Below are 25948 nucleotides of genomic sequence, written 5' to 3'. Positions count from 1 at the left end.
TAGTCCATTCTGAAGGAGATCAGCCCTGGGATTTCTTTGGAAGGAATGATGCTAAAGCTGAAACTCCAGTACTTTGGCCACCTCATGCAAAGAGTTGACTTGTTGGAAAAGGCTCTGATGCTGGGAGGGATTGGGGGCAGGAGGAGAAGGGGACAACAGAGGATGAGATGGCTGGATGGCATCACTGACTCGATGGACGTGAGTCTGGGTGAACTCCGGGAGCTGGTGATGCATAGGGAGGCCTGGCGTGCTGCGATTCATGGGGTTGCAAAGAGTCGGACACGACTGAGCGACTGAACTGACTAAACTGACTGACTGGGATCTTATTGGAGGCTGTGTTTCGGGCAGAAGTAGCATCATGTACAAACTTGGGAACAGGTAACAGATCAGAACATGTAACTGTTGAAACAGCTGGTATGTTCAGATATATTTTGGGATGTAAGGTAAGGCACTAGAAGAGAATAAGATTGAAAGGATTTGTTGGAGCCAGTGTGTAAAGAGCCTTGTGTAACCTTAAGAAACTTAGAATTTATTTTATATGCAGAGGATATTTAATATGGAAGCTATGTGTTATATTTGATTGAGTTCATTAGCAGCGATATGAAGGATCTGCTTGGAGGAACATATCAGTAATAAAATAATTAAGGATACTTATCTTTTATGTGAAGGAATTTGGATATCTCATAGGAAGATAAGTGAATCCACTTAGATATTTCTTGACTTCAGGTCAAGTAATATATTGCTTTCTCATTTCTTTTCCCGAGAGTGGCTAGTTTTTTTTTTTTTAGTTACTATTATCAACTGAATACTGTATTATTTCCTTTCCTACTTGTAAGTGGATCTGAGTCCTTTTTGATCATAAATTTCAATGGTTCAGTTTCTGAATGATAAACCTCATGTTCCCCTTCTTTGTTTCATTTCAGTATTAGTGTTATTTCTTAATACTTCTGTTTCTTCAATATTGATTCCATTAAAATTTCTAACACAATTGTTTTTTGATTGAAAATTCAGCTTTTATCAAGTAAAATATTACTGAAAACCTAATGTAAGCTGAAAACTGAAAATTTTACAGCATATGTGTAAGGGACTGTATATTGGTGAAATTGAAGGAGGTGTTATTGGAGTACAGTTTGAACCATACTATATAACTTAGAGATGAAACTTTATCTATTGACTATTTGAAAGTGTAATGCTTCTATAATGAACAAGGAATATTAATAGATTAGTTTAATAAGATAATAATTTCTATTTTTATATTTGTCCATGATTCTTTGATAATCATACCTTCATTGTGTTTTAATCTGTGAAAGCCATACTTGACCTTAGTTACTGTCACATTTTCTTTAACTGATACTTTCCTATTTTTTATCATTATCTTGTAGGCAATTGCATTGCCTCCTATTGCAAAGTGGCCTTATCAGAATGGCTTCACCCTAAATACTTGGTTTCGTATGGATCCATTAAATAACATTAATGTTGATAAGGATAAACCTTATCTTTATTGGTAAGTGATATATTTAATTTTAGTACTTTTGTCTTAAGCATTTCAATTTTTAAAAATATGTAACAGAGTGTCAAGGCAACATAGTATGTAGAATAAGTAAATAAATATGTTAAACCTATGAAGATACAGTTATGTCAGTTTATTTTATTCATTTTTTGCCGTTGATTCTAGGCTATCTGCCCTATTTTTTTCCCCCTTAATTCCATTTTAAGAATCAAGTGTTACAGACCTTCTGTCTCGAGTCTGCACATATCAATTGAATGTTCTGAGTGAAGATGCTGATCGAGAAGAGAAAATGAAAAACAAACTACTCTCAGATATCTTTCACTTTGCCTTTTCACTTACATGGTTCTGAGAGCATAATTAAGATATGCTTTGAAATACTGATTTTGATAACCATGTGCTGTTGCTAAGTTGCTTCAGTCGTGTCCGACTATGTGCGACCCCATAGACAGGATCCCACCAGGCTCCCCCGTCTCTGGGATTCTCCACGCAAGAATATTGGAGTGGGTTGCCATGTCCTTCTCCAGTGCATGGAAGTGAAGCTGCTCAGTCGTGTCCAACTCTTAGTGACCCTATAGACAGCAGCCCACCAGGCTCCGCTGTCCACGGGATTCTCTAGGCAAGAATACTGGAGTGGGTTGCCATTTCCCTCTCCGGATAACCATGTGATGTTATAATTAGATAAGATTGATTATTTAGTAGATAACTAACAGAATGGGTGGATCATCCCAACAGTTCACCTGTAAGACTCAGAACTTGGTCATTTTAGATTACCAATAATGTCAAGTCACAAGAACATCAAACTTTCATTTATTACCTTACTATGTACTAGGCATTATAAGTGCTTACTTGTATTACATCATTTAATGCAGTGCTCTGAAATAAGATTGCCTGAGTTTAAGTCCTGCCTTTACCACTCACTGTTTATCCTGTACTTTGGTGTCTTCAGCTGTAAAATGAGGATAATAATAGTACCTATCATGTAGGATTTAATGGTAGCATAATATTTTATGTGCTTTTTATATATGACTAGTTCAGAAATGTGAGTTTTGAAAAATGTGAGCTATTGATAGGTTGTAGACTCTACTACAGAAAGATTACATGTGGATAGTATGTATGGATAGTATGAGAGAGAGTTTTAACGGACATCTGAAGTTCCAAACATAAATGGGGTTAAACTTCCAAAAGATCATTTTGGGCGATCATACTTTTATTGCAGTAATACTGTCATTTGTCAGAACATTTACAGGTTTTTGTGTGTGATTGAATTCACAGCTGGACGAGTATTTCTCTGGAAGAAAATAACTCTATCTTAGTCACATCTTTTTTTCTATTTTTCTGTTTTAGACAGTACATGTACTCTTTTGGTTGATTTTGCTTGATTACCTACCTTTTTTTCCAAACTTGGCTCTCACTTTTTCTGTAAATTTGTAAGCTGTTTTCAGAGATAAAGTAAAATTAAAGAGGAAGTTGTTTTTGAAACATTAACTGTGTATATGATTTCTATATATGCTAATCCAGGTGGTCATTGAAAGTTTACGAAATCTACTTGGTAGCCTTTTATTGACCATTAATTTGTTTTTATGTATTTGTGAAATTGAAATGTTAAAATATTCTATAGTCTTCTATTTTCCCAACTTAAATTTCTTCTTTTAGTTCTAAAGTTTTCCTGTTTTAGTCTTTATTGGTACCTGTAATACCCTTTCTACTCTATAGGTATACAAGTTTTATTTTTATAATTGTGTTTTTTATTATTTATATAATAGTAATCTTCAGGTATATTGTTCTTTGTAGCAGAAGATAGTATACTACTTTCAGTTTTCTTTGCAGTTTTCGTACTAGTAAAGGAGTTGGTTACTCTGCTCATTTTGTTGGCAATTGTTTGATCGTTACATCACTGAAGTCCAAAGGAAAAGGTTTTCAGCACTGTGTGAAATATGATTTTCAGCCACGCAAGGTATGTATAAGTAAATCATCTATTGAGAGTAATGCAGTTCACCATTCCCACTATCTTAAAACTTACCTATTTTGACTTCCATAATATTCTCTTTTATTGGTTTTTTCATGACTCCTATCTCTTATCTCTGTCTGCATTTTCTTTCTACTTTTATGTCTAACTTTTGACATAAACCAGTTTCTTGACCTCTTGCCGTGTCTGATTCTCTCATTCACTCTCTCATTCTCTCTCTTGCTGTGACATTCTTTCAGTGAACACTCAGTGCATATTTACTGACTGTCAGACACTGTTGTAGGCACAGGAGAGATGACAGTGAACAAAACAAACAACACCCTTGCTTTTGTGGATCTTCTTTTTTTTTTTTTTTCAGGGAGTTTTATTCAGTTTCAGGGCATATTCTACCCCATATCCTCAGGAACCCAACCTAACAGATTTGGAACTCATGTAAGGTGGAGGGACTACTTCATTTCTTTTTCTTTGTCTTTTGTTATCCCATGTGTGTTGTGCCACATACTGAAGAAAATACTATTTTGAATGGGGTTTTCAAATATATACCTTTATTTTTTACAGAAGTCTAATAAAAAGTTTTCCCTTATGTAAGGGATAATTTAATTGTTATTTCTATTAAAGAATGACAATTTAGCAATAATTTATTAATATATTAGAAAATAGCTTGAAAGCAATGATTTTAAATAAATTTATACATTAGAAGGGGATTTCTTTTTTTCTGGATACAGATCCCACTAATTTTCATATAAGTCTCATTGACTGTCCTCTAGAAATTCTAATTTATTAGATTTGGGATGAGACCTAGGCAGTATCTGTCAAATGTGCCAAATTATTTTGAATTTTAGTGGGAATTTGTTAGAAATACTGATCTTGGACTTATTTTCATGGCAGGAATATGAGTTTTTAACAAATGCTCTATATGATTTTTCTCATCAGACAGGTTTGAGAAGCAGTGCTTCAAATAGTAGAAATAAGAAAACTTAAGAATCAAATAAAATTACCATTAATTAATAAAAAGCAGTTTAACCTGATTGTTCTCTCTCTCTCTTTTCTCTCTCTTTCTTTGTTTTTACATTGTTGCCTTTTGAAAAATACATTCCTATTTGTAACAAGTCTCCCTCTCTCTCTCTCTCTCTATATATATATATATGTATATGTATATATGTGTGTGTGTGTGTGTATGTACATATATCTTGTAGGATCAGGGAGTGAAGTGGGTCTTGAAAGGCTTTCTGTAAAGATTTTTATAAAATCTTGAAAATCATAAGTATTTGATTTTGTGCTAAGTCGCTTCAGTGGTGTACAACTGTTTGCAACCCTATGAAGTGTAGCCTGCCAGGCTCCTCCGTCCATGGGATTGATTCTCCAGGCAAAAATACTGGAGTGGGTTGCCATGACCTTCTCCAGGGGATCTTCCTGACTTAGGTATCAAACCTGTGGCTCTTACATTTCCAACTTTGGCAGGCTGGTTCTTACTGTTACATCAGTCAAGATAACTCCACTCTCTTATTTTTTCCCTTTGTTTAGTTTTTTCAGGTGATACCCTAGCTAAGTTGTTATCCTTCCTCCTAAGAAGTTTAATTAGACTATCAAGAAGTGTTTTCCTAGTGCTATCACTTAACCAGATGTTTGAACTTGTGGAAATGAATGTAAATGATTAGTATATTACCTCATATGTAGTAAGTGCTCAATGCATATTAACTACTATTGATATTTGTGTAAATATCATGTTATATTTTTCTACTGAATTCTTAATATAGGCCTTTTTTATTGTTCCTGTTAGTATCTTTCTTTTATAGTGCTATTTTTGAGTCTCAAACTAAAGGCAGACCTCAGTGTACATTTATAGTATCAGTATACATATACACTCTCCAAGTTTATTCCTGTTTCCTTTAGTCAAAAACTATCAAGTCAAAACTTGGGCTTTTTTTGGTTCAAAAAGTCACTTGTCTGTCATCTGTAGAGTACATCTTGATTTTCCTAAGGAAAGAAGATAGAAAAGTTTATTTTCTTATAAATAAGTATTATTCATTTTGAGATCATTCATTAAATTGTGTATTTATTTATTTATTCACCCATTTAATCATACATGTTGATGTTATGACCAAAAGCAAATTCCAAACTTAATTATCTGGCTAATAATTGGCTAACTTTATTAATTAATTAAGTTGGTTACCACTATCCATTTAAGTGAAAAATTGGAAACCTTTTTAGATTCCCTTTTTAAAATTAGCACCTCCAGTCAGTTTTGTTAGCTACTTCCTGTCCCCCGCTTTTAGAATTACCGATGCCTTATCTTAATGGCATCACTCACTCGATGGACATGAGTTTGAGCATGCTCAAGGAGATAATAGACAGGGAAGCCTGGCACGCTCCAGTCTGTGGGGTAGCAAAGAGCTGGACACAACTGAGCGTCTGAACAACAACAGCTCTTAGTCCCAACAGTCTCACTTCCTCACTGCTGTCAGTTATGTTCCTAAGCTATGGAGATGATCATTTCACTTTCCTGCCTAAAATTCTTTAGTGATACTGCACTTCAGTTCAGTTCAGTCACTCAGTTGTGTCCGAGTCTGCAATCCCATGGACTGCAGCACGCCAGGCTTCCCTGTCCATCACCAACTCCCAGAGCCTGCTCAAACTCATGTCCATTGAGTTAGTGATGCCAACCAACCATCTCATCCTCTGTCGTCCCCTTCTCCTCCTGCCTTCAATCTTTCCCAGCATTAGGGTCTTTTCCAGTGAGTCAGTTCTTCGCATCAGGTGGCCAGTGTATTGGAGCCTGAGCTTCATCCATCAGTCCTTCCAATGAATATTCAGGACTGATTTCCTTTACGATGGACTGGTTGGAGTCTCCTTGCTGTCCAAGTGACTCTCAAGAGTCTTCTCCAACACCACAATTCAAAAGCATCAATTCTTGAGTGCTCAGCTTTCTCTATAGTCCAATTCTCAATCCATACATAACTACTGGAAAAACAATAGCTTTGACTAGATAGACATTTGTTGGCAAAGTAATGTCTGCTTTTTAATATGCTGTCTAGTTTGAACATAACTTTTCTTCCAAGGAGCAAGTATCTTAATTTCATGGCTGCAGTCACCATCTGCAGTAATTTTGGAGCCCCCAAAAATAAAGTCACTGTTTCCATTGTTTCCCCATCTATTTGCCATGAAGTGATGGGACCAGATGCCATGATCTTAGTTTTCTGAATGTTGAGTTTTAAGCTAACTTTTTCACTCTCTTCTTTCACTTTCATCAAGAGGCTCTTTAGTTCTTCTCTTTCTGCCATAAGGGTGGTATAATCTGCATATCTGAGGTGATTGATTTTTCTCCTGGCAATCTTGATTCCAACTTGTGCTTCATCCAGTCCAGCATTTCTCATGATGTACTTTGCATACAAGTTAAATAAGCAGGGTGATGATATACAGTCTTGATGTACTCCTTTCCCGATTTGGAACCAGTCTGTTGTTCCATGCCCAGTTCTTAATGTTGCTTCTTCACCTGCATACAGATTTCTCAGGAGGCAAGTCAGGTGGTCTGGTATTCCCATCTCTCTAAGAATTATCCACAATTTTTTGGTGATCCACACAATCAAAGGCTTTGGCATAGTTAATAAAGCAGAAATAGATGTTTTTCTGGAACTCTCTTGCTTTTTCGATGAGCCAACGGATGTTGGCAATTTGATCTCTGGTTCCTCTGCCTTTTCTAAATCCAGCTTGAACATCTGGAAGTTCACGTTTCACGTACTGTTAAAGCCTGGTTGGAGGATTTTGAGCATTACTTTGCTAGCCTGTGAGATGAGTGCATTTGTGTGGTAGTTTGAACATTGTTTGGCATTGCCTTTCTTTGTGATTGGAATGAAAACTGACCTTTTCCAGTTGACCTGACATTTTTTTGTAACTAAGGAAGAATGTCATTTTGTGGTACTTTATTTTGTGAGTTTTTTAGTGCACTATTTTATTTTGTAAATCAAAATGAGGAAAATTAATTTTTGTTCAAAGTATTTCAGGTACCTTGAAATAAATAATATTTTAGTGGTTGAGAATTACTGTTATGGCTTTATAAATATCATACAAAGTAATAAATAATTTTATGTCAAATAATTGAATAGTGTTTTTAAGTAATCTGAAGAACAAAGTTTGTGTTTTATATTTTTATGTTGTGGCGGGGGGGGGGGGATGAGTCTAAATCCCTCCTTACTGGTGAAAGCAAAATTGTTCAAACATCTGTAAATCATTTGTCTTTTTCTGTTGTTTAGAAATAATGTTTACATATTATCTGTAATACACAATTATCTGAAGCAGGCTTTTGTCTGAATTAGACTAAGGTTTAGATTCACAAATTGTTAGAGAACTTAAACCATCTCATGTCAGAGTGCTTTTTGTTGACACTAGTAACTATAAAATTAGAGGTCAGTATAAACTTATTTCTTGTTTCTTAATTTATAGTCATACACTGTTTAGTTAGAAAATATAATTACTCCTAGATTTAATAATTCTACTTTGTGAAATTGAAATTATCTCAATATTATTATAGCTATTAAAATGGTGTTCCTTTGACAGATTTTGCCTGACTATACAATCCAAAGTAGAATCCTACATTATTCTTTCTCAGTTTACAATGTCCTTTTCCACCCACAGTCATCATCATGGTTTTATAATTCTGTATTCATTTACTTGTCTAATGTATGGGTCCTTCCACTACTCCCTAAATTCCAGGGAATCTTGAATAAATAAATCTTGACCTAGGATCTAAAACTGTCACTGTGCCTGACACACTGCAAATATTATTAAATGAATGACAACAAATATAATTGTGTTTCCCCAATTTTTGGATCTTGATATAGTGAAAGGAATATCAGCCTAGGGCTCCAAAGGTTCTTGCTCTATTTCCATCATACATTTATTCTCTATAAATCATTTCTTTCATCTGTAAAATGAGAAATGGGAGAGGGAATTTGAAGTATTCATAGTGGATTATCATTAATATTCCTTCAAGTAATTTTTTGTAGTGTGGGATAAATGTTATGATTGCCTTTAATCAATAATAACCAAACATTACATATTGATTTCCTTATTTTTCATTTAAGTGGTACATGATCAGCATTGTCCACATTTACAATCGTTGGAGAAACAGTGAAATTCGGTGTTATGTTAATGGACAGCTGGTATCCTATGGTGATATGGCTTGGCATGTTAACACAAATGATGTAAGTTTTTATTTATCTATATTTTAATGTATTTGAGTCTTTGATATATTACTGCTTATAGCATGAATTGAATAATATAATTGTTTGGTAGACACTAGCTTTATTTTGAAGTTTTTTTCTATTAAGTGAATTTTGCCTTAATTTTTAATAATGAAATGGCTAAAAGACCTGGCAACCCACTCCAGTGTTCTTGCCTGGAGAATTCCAAGGACAGCGGAGCCTGGTGGGCTGCCGTTTATGGGCTTGCACAGAGTCGGACACGACTGAAGCGACTTAGCAGTGATAAAAAAAAAAGAAAATCGGTTGGGCAGATTATTAAGTTTTAGGTCAAAATTTAAATGCAATATTCTGTTCTTTTCAGAATCTTAAGCATTAAAAGATGTGTCTTATACTTTATTTTGATGTGAAAGGAGTACCTTAAATAGAATCAATATGAATAGTATGTTAATATTGTTTATTAGATAAATGGTGGTAAATACTGTGGAGAAAGGTTAAGTGGGAACAAATATAGAAAGTGTAGGTGTAGGGAAGGGAGATGCCAGATCATCCAGAGATGGCCTTAGTGATGAGACTAGAGAAAGCCATGTGGGTATTTGCAAGAAATATCCCATTCAGTGGAAACGTGAATGCAAAGGCTTTGGGGCAGAAGTGAAAAGTTCATCTTGGTTTTTATATTTCTTTAAAGTTTTTTTTTTTCTTTAAAGGCTCAAACAAAAAAATCAAAAAAGAATCTGTGACCGAAGCAAGTTGTAGATTGCAAAGTTTGAAAATATTTACTATCTATTCCTTTATAGGAATAGTTTGCTTATTCTGTCCTAGAAACTTATAGTTGGGTCATAGTCAATACATATTTATGAGAATAGTTTTTTTCCAAAATTAGAATATTCAGTAAAATTCTGCTTCATATTTGCCTTCCAAAGGGGACTGTCTTTTTATTGTAGGGTGATTTTGTTGACTGCCATTGACTCTATAGTCATATTTTTAAAAAGAAAGGAAACAAAGACTGATTTTTTAATTATTTGCAATAATATTCCAAGAAATGGAGAGGCCTAGAGAATAACACACACACACATGCACACATACATTATGTAGTCAGTTCTTCAGTTCCTGTACTTTTAATTAACGATTAGGTATTCTATGAGGAGTTTCTCCATTGGACCTCTTTCACAATTTTTTAGTTATATTATTGAGGCATCAAAGGGATGCCATACATATATAATGTCTTCCTCGCAGAATAACCTGTGAGGATGGGTAGTGAATAGTGACTACTTTCGCTGGTCTGGATAGATGGGGCCACGAGTTAGGTGAGATGTACGAATTAGAAGTGGGAAGGATCTTGTTAAATGTGGTTTTTTAGATGCTAAACTCCCCAGATGTAGAGCATTGGATAATACCATCTGCTTTTGTCAGCAGATTTTGATCATTATTGTTTATTTGATTCTGAGTTATACCAATTCATCTAGGAGAAGGAAGTGATTTTTCTTTGTGTCTTTAACTTAGGGTAGAGAAATAGAGAAATATATCCATAATGGAGAAATTAAGTAGAATTTAAAAATTTTCGTCCAGTGTGTTTATGGTTAAATTTGAGAGTCATTCTTTTGATTCAGGTAACTATTTATGGACAATTACAAATCATTATAGTTTAAAAAGTAAGTTATACTTTTGTAAATAAATAGTTTTAAGCTCTTTTGCTTTTAACTGTAGAATTTGGAAAGTTGGTCAAGTGATTATAGAATAGTCATTGTTTGCTTTGCCAATAAATATGAAACATTTGACTGATTAACTTTCCCCAAAAAAATCTTTAGTTTTTTTTTATTATTTTTTAAATAATCCATAGAGTCTTAATTGTTGGTTTTTTCTGTTACTATTATTATGCTTTATGGTATTACTTACAATGAAGGCAGATATCCTTAAATATTTTGTCATTGCAAAATAAAACATTGGATTTTTTTTATGACTTTTTAAAAATAGAGCTATGACAAGTGCTTTCTCGGATCTTCAGAAACTGCTGATGCAAATAGGGTATTCTGTGGTCAACTTGGTGCCGTGTATGTGTTCAGTGAAGCCCTCAACCCTGCACAGATATTTGCAATTCATCAGTTAGGACCTGGATATAAGGTAGGAAGATCATCTTATTATAAATTCTGTGGAAAGTTATAGGTGTGAAAGGTGAAATACCATACACAATATAGTATATAATGATAGGTTTTCTTAAATGTGGTTTAAAAGTCATTTCGGTATTTTGGAACTGAGTCATTATTTTGTTTCATTTTGTTTCAAAGGTGTTGTTTTCTCTTTTTAACTATTTTCCCCTTCCCTTCCTGAACATTTTTTTATTCTTTAGAATGTTTTCTAATGATGAAGCCAGAGCTTTTGTTGACATAATTCTTAAATAACTTTTGTAAAACCATATTGCTTAACATGATATTTGAAATCTCAAATTATAAAATATATGAATTATATTATGAACAAATGAAATGTTAGAGATAACCCAAATAGAATAGTTAATGATTTTGAAGGAAAATGATGTAAAAAATTACATGTAGCTGAAACTACTCAGTGTTAGCGTCTATTTTTTTGTTTGTTCTTTGCTGTTGCATGGAAGTGGGCAGACTAGTGCATATTGTACTTTTGCAAGACTATTTAGTGTGATTTACCATATTTTCTTGTTTTTTTGACTTTAAAAACAAAGATTTATTTAAGCAAGATATTGCTTTCACATATATGAATTCATTCTTAATGGGCAGTACACCTGGATGGGGAAATATATAAGTTTTGTGTAAGTCACTTTTGGAATTGTGATATCCCAAACTGTATGGAGTTGAGAGAGAATACTACAGTATAATTCAAAGTGTTTATAATTCTGATGATCTTTCATGGAAGAATTGTTTTTCCTTTTTAAAACTCGGTGTTTAAATAATCAGTGTGAAGATTGTGCTATGGGAAAGGGAGTACTAAACATTAAAAATATTTTTCCTTTTGCCTTCGCATTTTTGCATTAATATTTCTGTTTAAAATTTTATGTTCTATATTGGACATGTAAGTGACAGTTTGAATTTACCCTTATGAAAAGATGTTTCTGCTCCCAGTGATTTTAATAACCATAATAATATTGAATGACAATAGTGCTCTCATTTCTCTGTCAAAGTGACAGTACTTGCTGCCATCTTTTGTCCATTTTATTTGTTTTGCTATCCACAGAAGTGAATTTGTGCTTGTTACAGCCACTTTTTCTTTCATGAGTACTCTGCTGGGTTTGAGTCCTAGTTATGCCATGTGTTGAATTTGCATGGAAATGTTTCTATAATTCAAATTTTTGAGTTAATATGCCACTTGCCTTCCTTTCATACTTCTTTTCCTTATTCCATATAAATATTTGAAGCTGGTTTCTTCAGGCATTAACAGAATGATATTAAGTCAGGTGACAAACCAGTGAAATATGAATAAAGTAGAAAATAAAATACAGCTATGAAAGCCATAAATCCAGTGTGGTTGCTATAGTGAAACTTCAGAATTGATGGGACCTTATTAGCAGCAAAGGAAAAAAGAAAAGATTAAACATGAGCAGGTATTAACTCTGTCTTTCAGAAAGGAGCAAATATTGTTCTGAACTACTTTACAAACTTAGCAGTTTGTCATGTGGCTCTTTCTTATCACATTATTTTATACCAGCAGTGAAAATAAGTAGTAACTCTATGTCACTTTGTTCTATATGCAAGTACTCATGTGATAAAGAATATATTCCTTGAACCTTAACGTAACAATAGAGTATATGTCATTATCTGCATCAGAGTCAGAACCTTTAAAAGAGAATGCTTCTCAGGATATCCCTGGTGGTCCAATGGTTAAGACCCTATGCTTCCACTTGCAGGGGGCACAGGTTCAATCCCTGGTCGGGGAATTAAGATCCCACATGCTGTGTGGCATGTACCCCCGACCCCCCAAAAAAAATTCCCAGAATTAAAGTAATGCATTAAGAAAAAGAGAAAGAAAAAGAAAATGCCTTTTGGGCATTTCCTAAAAAAAATTTTAAGTTTTGAAAGTTCCCAGTCTCTAGGCTTAGCCTGTGGGTTTCCTTATTGTTAATGAAGGTTGACTCTTAAGTTCATGGGTGTGTGTACTTCCTCAACTTGTGAATTTAAAAAGTACAATATCATCAGGACAGGCACCTGCAAAAATTTTGACATTGAAACTTTATTTCTGGAAATTTAGAAAATTAAGGAAGGGTACAGAGGATGCAAATGAAGATGAGATTGTGTTACGACAGGGGGCAAAGCTGAGGTGGCTCATACATTATAGTCTCAGTTTCCTTGGTGAGTAGGAGGCAAAGTCACTTCCTGAGAGAGAAGGGGTCGTGCGTTGCAGTGGAAATTTTAAGGTATGTCAGTCAGTCAGTTCAGTCGCTCAGTTGTGTCCGACTCTTTGTGACCCCATGGACTGCAGCATGCCAGGCTTCCCTGTCCATCACCAACTCCTGGAGCTTGCTCAAATTCATGTCCATCGAGTCATTAATGACATCTAACCATCTCATCCTCTGTCATCCCCTTCTTCTCCTGCCTTTAGTCTTTTCCAGCATCAGGGTCTTTTCTAAGGAGTCAGTTCTTCACATCAGGTGGCCAGAGTATTAGAGTTTCATCTTCAGCTTCAGAATATTCAGGACTGATTTCCTTTAGGATTGACTGAAAAGGTCTCCTGGCCGACCAAGGGACTCTCAAGAGTCTTCTCCAGCACCACAGTTCAAAAGCATCAATTCTTTGGTGCTCAGCCTTCTTTGTGGTCCAATTCTCACATCCATACATGACGACTGGAAAAACCATAGCTTTGTCTAGACCAATCCTGGTCAGCAAAGTAATGTCTCTGCTTTTTAATATGCTGTCTAGGTTAGTCATAGCTTTTCTTGCAAGGAGCAAGCATCTTTTAATTTCATAGCTGCAGTCACCATCTGCTGTGATTTTGGAGCCCAAGAATATAAAGCCAGTCATCATTTCCATCGTTTCCCCATCTGTTTGCCATCGAGTGATGGGACCGGATGCCATGGTCTTAATTTTCTGAATGTTGAGTTTTAAGCCAGCTTTTTCACCATTTCACTTTCCTTTTTTCCTTTGCCTTTTGGTTCTCTTCTTTGCTCAGCTATTTGTAAGGCCTCCTCAGACAACCATTTTTCCTTTCTTTTTCTTGCAGATGATTTTGATCACTGCCTCCTGTACAATGGCACGAACCTCTGTCCATAGATCTTCAGGCACTCTATCAGATCAAATCCCTTGAATCTCTTTGTCACTTCCACTGTATAATTGTAAGGGATTTGATTTAGGTCATAACTTGTATGGTCTAGTGGTTCTCTCTACTTTCTTCAATTTAAGTCTGCAGTGTGCAGTAAGGAGTTCATGATCTGAGCTACAGTCAGCAAAAACAAGACTGGGAGCTGACAGTCAGCTCCCAGTCTTGTTTTTGCTGACTGTATAGAGCTTCCCCACCTTCGGCTGCAAACAGTATAATCAATCAGATTTTGGTAGGGTATATTAATTAGTTGGCATTTGGTTTAAATTAAAAATGAAGCTTATATCATTAGTTGTTATATAATAACAATATTTGTATTTTTTTGCCTCAAAATGTCTGCAGAAAAGAGACACCACGGAAAGCATTGTAATAGTCAGACCGTATTGTCTGTGATTTGGAGCTTAATGTAGATAGCATGTCAACATCTGGGCTTTGAAATAAATAAGTTAATTCTCTCCACAAATAATGTCTTCACACCATCTATACCATGAAACCTGTCTCAAGTGATTTTCATCTGTAGATCATTAGAGTGCTAGGTAATTTTCTTTATCTGGAATGCCTGGTTTTAAGCACTGTAACTTGTCAGTGAATATTTTGTACCTGGTTATCTTTGGTAAACAGTAAATGAGGTAGGATATCACTGGTTAATTAAATAAATCATTGTTTGTGAGTAATTCATGGAAGACAGAATTTCTCACTGTAACTTTCTGTAGTTTAGTAAAGTTGTAGCTCATCTGGTAAAGAATCCCAGTTCAGTTCTTGGGTCGGGAAGATCCTCTGGAGAAGGGATAGGCTACAGACTAGTATTCTTGTGCTTCCCTGGTAAAGAATCTGCCTGCAATTTGGGAGACCTGGGTTCAACCCCTGGGTTGGGAAGATACCCTAGAGAGGGGAAAGGCTACCCACTCCAGTATTTTGGCCTGGAGAATTCTAAGAGTCAGACATGACTAAGCAGCTTTCACTTTTCACTCTGAGTTAGATTGATTTTGGAGCTCCATTTGATTGTGGTTATTGAATTGTTTGCAAGGTTATGGAGTCATCTATAATATAAGATGGCATTTTGACATAAACTTGCAAAACAGATGTTTACAAAGTTTAGATATTTTATAATCATTACTGGAGATTTCCTAATTGTGAAATAAACATGTGACAAACAATCTTTATTTGCTGTATATTTCAGTATTTGGTTTTGTGTTCTGTCATTCAAGAAAATGGTAGCATCATGATTTTTAACAGTGTTTTATATTAAGATTAAGATCTAAGTGATAGGGGAAAATGTATAAGACAACCATCAGAATTAAAAGTCACTTTGGAGATTTTTCAGTACTTGTATGGAAGAGAAAGTTCCTAAGAAACTGATGTTCCCACAGATAACCATATAAAAAGTCTGGACGTAATGCAGAAGACATCAGAGCCTTGGAGACTGAATATAAAGCAGGCAAGTTTTAGAGGAGAGTCAAAACATGGAACCAGGCAGTCAGCATGGGCTAAGTTCGTCATTTTTTATCTTGATAGACAATCTTCCTGGCCAGAAAATATAAGGTAACAAGCATTGGGGTAACCAGCAATACAGGATGAGTAATGGGCCCCTAGAAAAGAGGCAGTCATAAAAGGGTATGAATTCTGTGTTAACAACAACTAAAAGAAAACAGTTGAAGTGTGTGGCTGACCCATGAAACCATGTATGATCATGATAAATGGATACTAGATTGTAAATAACAGTTCAAGAAATGAACTGACATCTGAGATGCCACACATAGAAAAAATGACAGTCTGTAATCATATCTAAAAGAGGAAATGATCCCCTGAAACAAAAGCATCAGGATATTTCAGAATATAGTCTCCACAGAATAATATCCAAAATGTCCAGCATATCATCACAAATTATTCATCCTATGAAAGGTCAGGAAAGTGTGACTTATTTTCAAGGGAAGAGAAAATTAGCACATACCCAACTCCAGGATAACCTAGAATTGTTTAATTATCACATGAGGACTTTTGGGGACTTTTTGTAACTAATAGGGTAAAAAAAAAAGTGCTTGTAATGAATTAATAGGTGGAAATTATCAACTGCAACATACAAATATCAATGGAAATTTTGGAACTGAAAAATACATCTAAGGTAAAAAAGAAATCCAGTCTTTGCCTATTGCCAGAAAGAGAAATGAACATGGACATGAAAGAGATATGAATGAACTTGGATATAGATTGATAGCAACGTTAGAAGAGAGGTAGAAAAGATGGAGGGATCAAGAACCAAAGAGTTGTATGGGTGCAACCTTGAAATCTAGTATGCAAAATGATGAATTAAAAATTCACGTACGAAGGTAAGACAAGAAAAATTTAAACATAAGATTTTTCTCTGCTCTCTGAACTCCTTTCTCCCTTTTAGTATGATTGTCCATCTGCATTATGCATTAACCAGACCTTGCCCATGGCAGAAATACCTGCTCAATCCTAAAGATCAGTTTTTCTTCTTCTGTTGCCAGCTATGTAATTCCTTAGAATCCACAAGGAATCACAGGAATCTACTGTAATATCTCTCTACTCCATTTCCATCACTTTTTCCTTTTGAGGATCTGTTTATAGGTAGTTTTTTTTTTTTTCTGATCTCATTCTTACTTCCTTTTGCTGTCTTACACATATATTTATGTCCAATACATTTGTAAATTAAATTTTTATAGAAATAAAAACCTCTGAGTAATTGGTACTTAATGTGCCTATGAAGTATGGTTATATAAATTTGCTATGTAAAATAGAGAAACTATTTTTAAACTATAATATTTAAAATGATTTTCCTTTTTAGCCAGTTAGTTTTGGAAGATATATGCATATTCAAAATATGTTACCATTTTTCAAGTTAATTGCATTTCTTTTCTGAAATTGCCTGCAGGGTTAGTTTTTAAGTGACACAAGGAAACAGTTCTCATTACTTTAGAGATAAACTGTATTTTTGATGAAAGATGGTTTTATGATGGCTTCAGGTCTTTTATTTTATTCTTTTTCCCAAAATTAAATCAACCCCTTGAGGATGACAGTTTGCCTTCAGAAATATAATTTAAAATGCTATAGAATTCAGTTGGTAGTGGGAGTGCAAAGCCAACTCCGGAAAGCCCCGAGTCGCATCATCATCTCCCCAAGAACCTCAGCTGCCTCAGCTGGCCTCAGTCATTATTGCAACCATGAGCATCCAGGCCCTGGCACGACCAGCTGTACCACCAGGAGCAGTGGCCCTGGTCACCTTACATCTTCAATAACTGCGCACAGAAGCAGGAATCTCATCACAAGAAGAAATGAATACAGCATTTCAGCAACAAGAAATGAATGAGAGTTGTTCAGACCTCAAGTACTTGCTTTTCAGCCCTTGTTTGTTGTTGTTTAGTTGGCTAACTTGTATAACTCTCTTACGTGTAGAACTCTCTTATGACCCTGTAGACTGTAGCTCAGCAGTCTCCTCTGTCCATGGGATTTTCCAGGCAAGAGTACTGGAGTGGGTTGCCATCTTTTACCCCATAACCAGATAGTAGAACTATTACCTGCACTACATTACCTGAGCAGGCTCGAGTTTTTATTATCTTTACCTAAAGACTCTTCAGTGATGACAAACATGTTTGTTTTTTGTTGTTGTTTGTTTTTTTAAAGCCTGTTTTTTAAATATACCTTTAAAAGTTTTTCTTTCATATCCATTCAAGTTGAGATTTTTAAGAACCTCATTTTCAGTTTGTAATAAAAGTTTACGATGTGATTTTTTTCCAAAAATGTCCACAAATTGCAAGCACCTGTTAATTAAGGTCTTTTAAAAACTCTTTAGATTCTGCAAATATTTTTAAAACCCTAGATATAATGAATATTTTGAGTATTGGAATATATGTGTAAGTAGTTCTGAGAGAACTCTTTTGCAAAATACAACACTCATTTGGTCATATTTGTTAAGGTATATTTGCTTTAAAATACCAGGCATATTACTTAATAGCTATAGTATATTTAGAATGCTAGAATTTCCATGAATGGAAAGAAAACTATTCTGTATGTTCTTCCAAAGTTCTAGTTTTATTCCTTCAGTGCAATGCCTTCAGCAGAATCTTATTTCCCATAGTCAAATAATTGTTACCCATAAAATGGTTAATTTTATGGTTAATACCCATAAAATGGTCATAAAATGGTTAATTTCTACCAGATTTTTATCTAGTTAATGTACTAACAACTTTCTCCTCTGCCAACTCTGATTAATAAAGCTACCTAATGTTCTCTCAGGGGAAATAATATAATCTAATGTCATTCCTCATTGTTCAGAGATGTCCAATTACTATTTTTTAAAGTGTCATTATAAGGTTAGAGATTTAAGTGTATTTGAGGTGTTTCAACCAATTGTAGTTACTGTGTTTTTCTTTAAGAAGTTCAGATTGCTCCAAATCTGGGCAATTCATATCCCTTCTAGTTGGTCCCTTAGTCCTTTTGACATGACTCTAGTCTTTCATAACATCCTTACTATTTCCTATGACGACATATCTGGCTCATCCTGAACGTTTTATTGTTTCAGCCCTGAAGTCAATCGTTACTCCAGGAATCCCTAGTTTTTATTAATGGGAAATGTAAAATTTGTCTTGACCTCTTAGTTAAATATGTATCTCTTTTCTTCCACTTCGAGAGTTCTTGTGGCAAGTACACATATTGTTATAGAATTAGAAAAGCCCATAATTACACAAGTAACAATCTAAGAATAGCTATGCCAACACTATTCTACTAATAACTGAAAACACTTAACCTTGTTTTGCATATACTCTCTCTATTCTCCTTGCCATTTTTAAATTTTGAGGTATATTATGGGCTGACTTGTGGTTCCCCCAAAATTCATATGTTTAAATTCCAACTCCCAGTATCAGAATGTGTCTATATTTGGAGATAGGGTCTTTAAAGAGGTAAAGTTAAATGCAGTCATTAGGGTGGGTCCTGATACAATATGAATATTGTGCTTATAAGCAAAGGAACTTAGGATATAGACACTCACAGAATACCACGTTAAGGCATAGGAAGGAAAGTGGGCCATTTACAAGCCAAGGAGAGAGGTTTGGGAGAGGATTCAGAAGAAACCAACCCTACTAACACTTTGAACTTGGATTTCTAGCCTCCAGAATTGTGAGAAAATAAGTTTTTGTTGTTTAGGCTACTCAGACTTTGGTGTTTTGTTATGACAGTCCTAGAAAACTAAATATAAGAGATTAGCTACATTGTGAGTCATGTAGTTATTACATATTATTGTTGTTGTTGTCCAGTTGCTCAGTCATGTCCAACTCTTTGCAACCCCATGGACTGCAGCATGCCAGGCTTCCCTGCCCTTCACCATCTCCTGGAGCTTGCTCAAATTTATACCATCGAGTTGGTGATGCCATCCTACCCTCTCATCCTCTGCCACCCCCTTCTGTCTTCCATCTTTCCCAGCACTGGACTCTTCTGATGAGTCAGCTCTTGGCATCACGTGGCCAAAGTATTGGAGTTTCAACTTCAACATCAGTCCTTCCAGTGAATATTCAGGACTGATTTCTTTTAGAATGGACTGGTTGGATCTCCTTGCAGTCCAAGGGACTCTCAAGAGTTTTCTCCAACACCGCAGTTCAAAAGCATCAATTCTTTGGCACTCAGCCTTCTTTATGGTCCAACTCTCACATCCAGACATGACTACTGGAAAAACCATAGCTTTGACTAGATGGACCTTTGTTGGCAAAGTAATGTCTCTGCTTTTTAATATACTGTCTAGGTTGGTCATAGCTTTTCTTCCAAGGAGTAAGCGTCTTTTAATTTCATGGCTGCAGTCACCATCTGCAGTGATTTTGGAGCCCAAGAAAAGTCTGTCACTGTTTCCATGGTTTCCCCATCTATTTGCTATGAAGTGATGGGACCATATGCCACGATCTTCATTTTTGGAATGTTGAGTTTCAAGCCAGTTTTTTCACCCTCCTCTTTCACTTTCATCAAAAGACTCTAGTTCCCCTTTGCTTTCTGCCATAATGGTGGTATCATCTGTGTATCTGAGGTTATTGCTATTTCTCCCAGAAATCTTGATTACAGCTTGTGCTTCATCCAGCTTTTGCATCATCATTTCACATGATGTCCTCTGCATATATGTTAAATAAGCAGGGTGAAAATATACAGCCTTGATGTATTACATATTATTCTCCTTCTTTTTAAATTCTTAGTCATAGTTTTATAAGTATATATTTGATATTCATCACAGTCCTTACATTGATCTGTCTTGCCTGTGCTGTGCTGTGTCGCTTAGTCATGTCCAACTCTTTGGAACCCCATGGACTGTAGCCCGCCAGGCTCCTCTGTCCCTGGGGATTCTCCAGGCAACAATAATGGAGTGGGTTGCTGTGCCCTCCTCCAAGTGTTCTTCCCAGCCCCGGGATCGAACCCTGGTCTCCGGCACTGCAGGTGGATTCTGTACTGTCTGAGCCACCAGGGGAGCCCATTCTGTTTTACCTATCTGAAGCTGATTATATAGCTTATTCCTCAGGAAGGACTCAGAATAATGTTTTTGAGAGCTACATTTCCGTGTTAGTTTATCAAGAGCCATTATGTTTGATAGCCATTTGCTTGGCTATATCTAGACTGACATTTCTTTGTACCACTCAAACATGTTACTGATTTTCTTCTGGCTTAAAGTGTTTTGTTCAAAGGACTATTTCTTTTTAACTTCTTCCTTTGAATTCAGCAATTTTGCTGGATATGTCTTGGCTATCCTGAGTTGATTTCTTAGTTAAGTGATATGCACTTTCAGTATGCAGTTTTGCATGTTTTTGTATTACAAGGAATTTTTGATACTATTTACTGTTTGTTCTATTTCATTGCTTTTGTTTTCTTCAGAGACTTGACTATACTTGTTTGGTTTACTTTGCTTATCTTTAATATTTGTCACTATCTCTTGAATTTTCATCCTTTTTTCTTTCTCATTCTTAAACTTGAAAAGAAAGTGAAACTTACAGAAAAATTACAAGCACAGTAGTAAGATAAATTTCTCCCCTGAACCATTTAAAAGTATTGCAGACATAATGCCCTGTCTTCCCTGACTATTGTGTTTATACAAACAAGACCATTCTTTTACAGGATTTCTAACATCAGTGTGTTACTACCATTTAATTCACAGACCCCGTTAGAATTTTGCTAATTGACCCATAATGCCCTTTATAGGAAAATTATCTAGTTCACAGCGGTTATATATAATGTATCTTTTGTCTGCTCAATAAAACAGTTTCTTAGTCTTTGTCTCCCATACTTGGATAACTCTGTTGGGTGAACACCCTCCTCCCCTCTATAGGACTTTGACACCATGATGCTTCCTTGTGTGGTTATGCTCCTGACTTTGCTCAGGGCTCTGCTATGCTTCTGGCCACTGCAACTCCTCATCTTTCCTCCTAGTGCCAACTCCTACCTTGTTTAGCCCTTCCTGTTAGCTTTATGAATTTTCCAGAAGGCAGGGAAAATAGCAAGAGGAAAAGAGCTCCATTTAAAAATTTTTATTTTTATTTTTGTTGAACACCCAAAACATTTTATGTTGGGGTATAGCCAATTAAAAATGTTGTGACAGTTTCAGATGAATAGTGAAGGGACTCAGCCATACATATACCTGTAGCCATTCTCCTCCAAAACCACCTCCCATGCAGGCTGGAACATTATATTGAGCAGAGTTCCATGTGCTATACAATAGGTTTTTGTTGGTTATACATTTTAAATACAACAGTGTACACACATGACCTTCCCAAAGTCCTTAACTATCCCTTCCTCCGGCATTCATGAGTTTGTTTTTATTTGTGTAACAGCTTTACTGAGGTATAATTTACATATATGCAATTCACTTGCTTAAAAACTGAATTATCCGGTGGTTTTAGTAATGCAGCTATCAACATAGGGGATTTTAGAGCATTTTACCATCTCAGAAAGAAACGTTGTACCCTTTAGCTCTCACCTTTTTATTCTCTCAGTCTTCCTCATTCCTAAGCAGTCACTCTATAGATTTGCCTATTCTGGGCATTTCATGTAAATTTTGAAATTGGGAAATGCTGGATCTCTGTCATTTCCACATGAATTTTAGGGTCAGCTTGTCAATTTCTGGGGTCAAAAATAACAAAACAGTAACAACAAAACCCAGTTGGGATTTTGTGGAGATACTATTGAATCTTCAGATCAATTAAGGGACATTTACTAACTACACAATAGTAAGTCTTTCAATCCTTGAACATGTATGGCTTTAGATTTATTTGTTTTAATAATTTCTTTCAAAGATGTTTTGTACTTTTTCAGTTCAGTCAGTTCAGTCACTCAGTCATGTCTGCCTCTTTGCGACCCCATTGACTGCAGCACGCCAGGCCTCCCTGTCCATCACCAACTCTCAGAGTTTACTCAGACTCATGTCCATTGAGTCGGTGATGCCATCCAACCATCTAATGCTCTGTTGTCCCCTTCTCCTCCCACCTTCAATCTTTCCCAGCATCAGAATCTTTTCAAATGAGTCAGCTCTTCGCATCAGGTGGCCAAAGTATTGGTGTTTCAGCTTCAGCATCAGTCCTTCCAGTGAACACTCAGGACTGATCTCCTTTAGGGTGGACTGGTTGTATCTGCTTGCAGTCCAAGGGACACTCAAGAGTCTTCTCCAACACCACAGTTCAAATGCGTCAATTCTTCAGCACTCATCTTTCTTTATAGTCCAACTCTTACATCCATACATGACTACTGGAAAAACCATAGCCTTGACTAGACGGACCTTTGTTGGCTAAGTAATGTCTCTGCTTTTTAATATGCTGTCAAGTTTGATCATAACTTTTCTTCCAAGGAGCAAGTGTCTTTTAATTTCATGGCTGCAGTCACCATCTGCAGGGATTTTGGAACCCAAGAAAGTAAAGTCTGCAACTGTTTCCACTGTTTACCCATCTATTAGCCATGAAGTGATGGGGTCAGGTGCCATGACCTTAAGTTTTCTGAATGTTGAGCTTTAAGCCAACTTTTTCACTCTCCTCTTTCACTTTCATCAAGAGGGTCTTTAGTACTTTTTGCCATAAGTCAAATGCCAGAATTCTTGGACTTCTTTTATTAAATGTATTCTCTAGTATTTTATTATTTTGGTGCTGTTGTAAGACAGAGTTATTTTTAAATATTATGTTTGGATTTTCTTTACTAATATATACTGTAGATTTTTGTGTTTCATTTCTGTATACTGCATCTTGCTGAATTTATTCACACTAATAGTTTGTGTTTGTGTGTGTGTGTGTATTCTTTAGGATTTTCTATGTACAAAGCTATGTCATCTGCAGATAGAGATACATTTACTTCTTACTTTCTGAGTGCTTTTTCTTATCTATCTAGAATCTCTAGTATAAGATTGAACATTAGCACAGTTATCTTTGTCTTGTTACTGATATTAGTGGGAAAACTTTCAGTTTTTAGCATTAAATGTGTTGTTATCTGTGAAGTTTCCATTGATGCATTTTATCAGAATGGGATAACTTCATTCTGTTCCTGTTTTGCTGGACAGTTTAAAATAAAAGGTACTGGATTTTGTCAATTACTTCTGTGTTTATTAAGATGATCACCTCTTGAGATGATAATATTAACATATTAAATAGTCTAGGTACAGGTTTGCCACTTTTGATCTTTACAAAGAATCAGCTTTTTTGGTTTTGTTGTATTTTTCTCTGCTGTTTGTTTGTCTTATTCTCTAGTAATTTTTCCTGTAATTCTTAGTCTTTATATTTTTGTTCAAGTCTTCTCTTCTCTGTTGACTTCTGCCTAGTTGTTCTCTCCACTATTCAAGTTGGGAATTGACGTTTTCGTCTGTTACTGTCAACTTTTCTATTTCTTTCTTTTTACCTGTCAAGTTCTTCATGTATTTTGGTGCTTGGTTGTTAGGTCCACATATATTATCATTTTCCTAATGGTTTGACTCTTTTATTATTATTAAATGTTTCTCTATATCTAGTAATATTTTTTTTGAAGTGTTTGTCTCAGATATTAGCACAGTTATTGGAGCTTGTGATTTATTGATAAATTTTCCCTTTCATTTACTTTGAATCCATTTTCAACTTTGAATCTGAAGTATGTCTCCTATAGGCAACACAGTGTAGATCTTGTTTTATTATCCTGTCTAATAATATTCTCTTTTGATTGTATTGTTTTTCCATTCACGTTTAATTTTACTGATATAGTTGAATTTACATTCATCATTTTATTTGTTACCTATGCATTATGTTCTTTTGATTCCTTTATTCCTTCTTTACTGCTTTATTTTGAATTAAATGATTATTTTTTACTGTAGCATTTTCATTTGTTTTTTCACTTTTTTTTGGCCTTATTTATTTAATGTTTGCTGTAGTACTTGCCACTTAAATTTTAACTTAGGATCAGCTTCAGGTTTATACCAAGTTAATTACTGTGAGATATAGAAATGTTACTTTTATAGGTCTATTGTGTTTTTTGCTTTTTGTGTTAAATTGTTATATGTAGTACATACTACAGTGTTGGTTACAAACCCAACATTACATTATTCTAATTATTATATTATATACTTATATGTCTTTTAAGGAAGTCAAGAAAGGAAAAGTAACTGGTTTATAGATTTTGTTATATTAAGCTCATTTTTTATTTATGATGATCCCTCATTTGTTCATTTACCACCTGAACTTACTTCGTTAGCTCAATATGGCTTTTTCCACCCTCCTCCTTTGTGTTGTTATTAGCAAATGCATTACATTTTTATGTTATAGGCAAAAGCACACATAATGTATATATATTTTATAAAATTGCTTTGAAATCAATTAAGAGGGAATAAAGGAGAATAAATATACATTTTTACCATCTTTTATAACTTCATGACTACTTGATGCTCATTGTTTTTCATGTCAATTCAAATTGCTGTCTGAGCTCTTTACTTTTAGCTTGACAGACTTTCTTTGTTATTTCTTGTGTTTATGTAATTCATGAAATTAAAGGACGCTTGCTCCTTGGAAGAAAAGCTATGACCAACTTAGCATATTAAAAAGCAGAGATATTACTTTGACGACAGAGGTCCATCTATTCAAAGCTATGGTTTTTCTAGTAGTCATGTATGGATGTGAGAATTGAACCATAAAGAAAGCTGAGTGCTGAAGAATTGATGCTTTTGAACTGTGGTGTTGGAGAAGACTCTTGAGAGTCTCTTGGACTGCAAAGAGATCCAACCAGTCAATCCCAACGGAAATCAGTCCTGAATATTCATTGGAAAGACTGATGTTGAAGCTGAAACTCCAATACTTTGGCCACCTGATGCGAAGAACTGACTCATTGGAAAAGACCCTGATGCTGGGAAAGATTGAAGGTAGGAGGAGAAGAGGATGACAGAGCATTAGATGGTTGGATGGTATCACCGAGTCGACGGACATGATTTGAGCAAGCTCCGGCGGTTGGTGACGGATAGGGAAGCCTGGCGTGCTGCAGTTTTTGTGGTCGCAAAGAGTCTGACATGACTGAGCGACTGAACTGAACTTAGATCAGCTAATAGCCCTTTATATCAGTTTTTATTTACTTGGGCATGTATCTTGTTTTCCTTTCAGATTGCTGGATATAAATTCTTGGTTGATTTTTATTTTTTTCCTTTGAATACTTTGAATGTTTTATTCCTCTGTGTTCTGGCCTCCATTTTTTCAGATGAGAAGTAAATAGTCATTTTTCTCTTGCTGCTTTTAAGATTTTCTCCTTGTGTTTCAGCATTACTATGTACGACTTTTCTGTTAGATTTCCTTGCTTTAATTCTTCTTCAAGTTCATCGGCTTGCTGAATGAGTAATACAGTGCTTTTCAATAAATTGATAACTTCTATCCATTAAGGTTTTGAATATTTGCCTCTCTTTTCTCTTTCTTGTCTACCTCTGATATTCTCTTTCTTTATATGTTCATACACTTGTTTCCTCCATTTTTTCTGAGACTTTGATCATTCTTCAGTATTTTTCATCTCTGATTTTTGGGTTGC

At 35.3% G+C, this 25948-nt stretch overlaps 1 protein-coding gene across 5 annotated transcripts in view; it reads left to right on the top strand.

The window, feature by feature from the left end:
• Positions 1–25948, top strand: part of NBEA (neurobeachin) — a 674548-nt gene that overhangs the window by 105816 nt on the left and 542784 nt on the right. For all 5 annotated transcript variants that reach the window (XM_070800567.1, XM_070800569.1, XM_070800566.1 and 2 more), the window contains exons 5-8: positions 1383–1504; positions 3338–3464; positions 8558–8677; positions 10649–10795. In XM_070800567.1, coding sequence (XP_070656668.1) covers positions 1383–1504; positions 3338–3464; positions 8558–8677; positions 10649–10795 — 516 coding nt within the window. The remainder of the gene's footprint in view (positions 1–1382; positions 1505–3337; positions 3465–8557; positions 8678–10648; positions 10796–25948) is intronic.

Source organism: Bos indicus, chromosome 12, assembly GCF_029378745.1.
Source record: "Bos indicus isolate NIAB-ARS_2022 breed Sahiwal x Tharparkar chromosome 12, NIAB-ARS_B.indTharparkar_mat_pri_1.0, whole genome shotgun sequence".
NCBI classification, from domain to species: domain Eukaryota; kingdom Metazoa; phylum Chordata; class Mammalia; order Artiodactyla; family Bovidae; genus Bos; species Bos indicus.
This window is presented reverse-complemented; position numbering and strand designations above follow the sequence as displayed.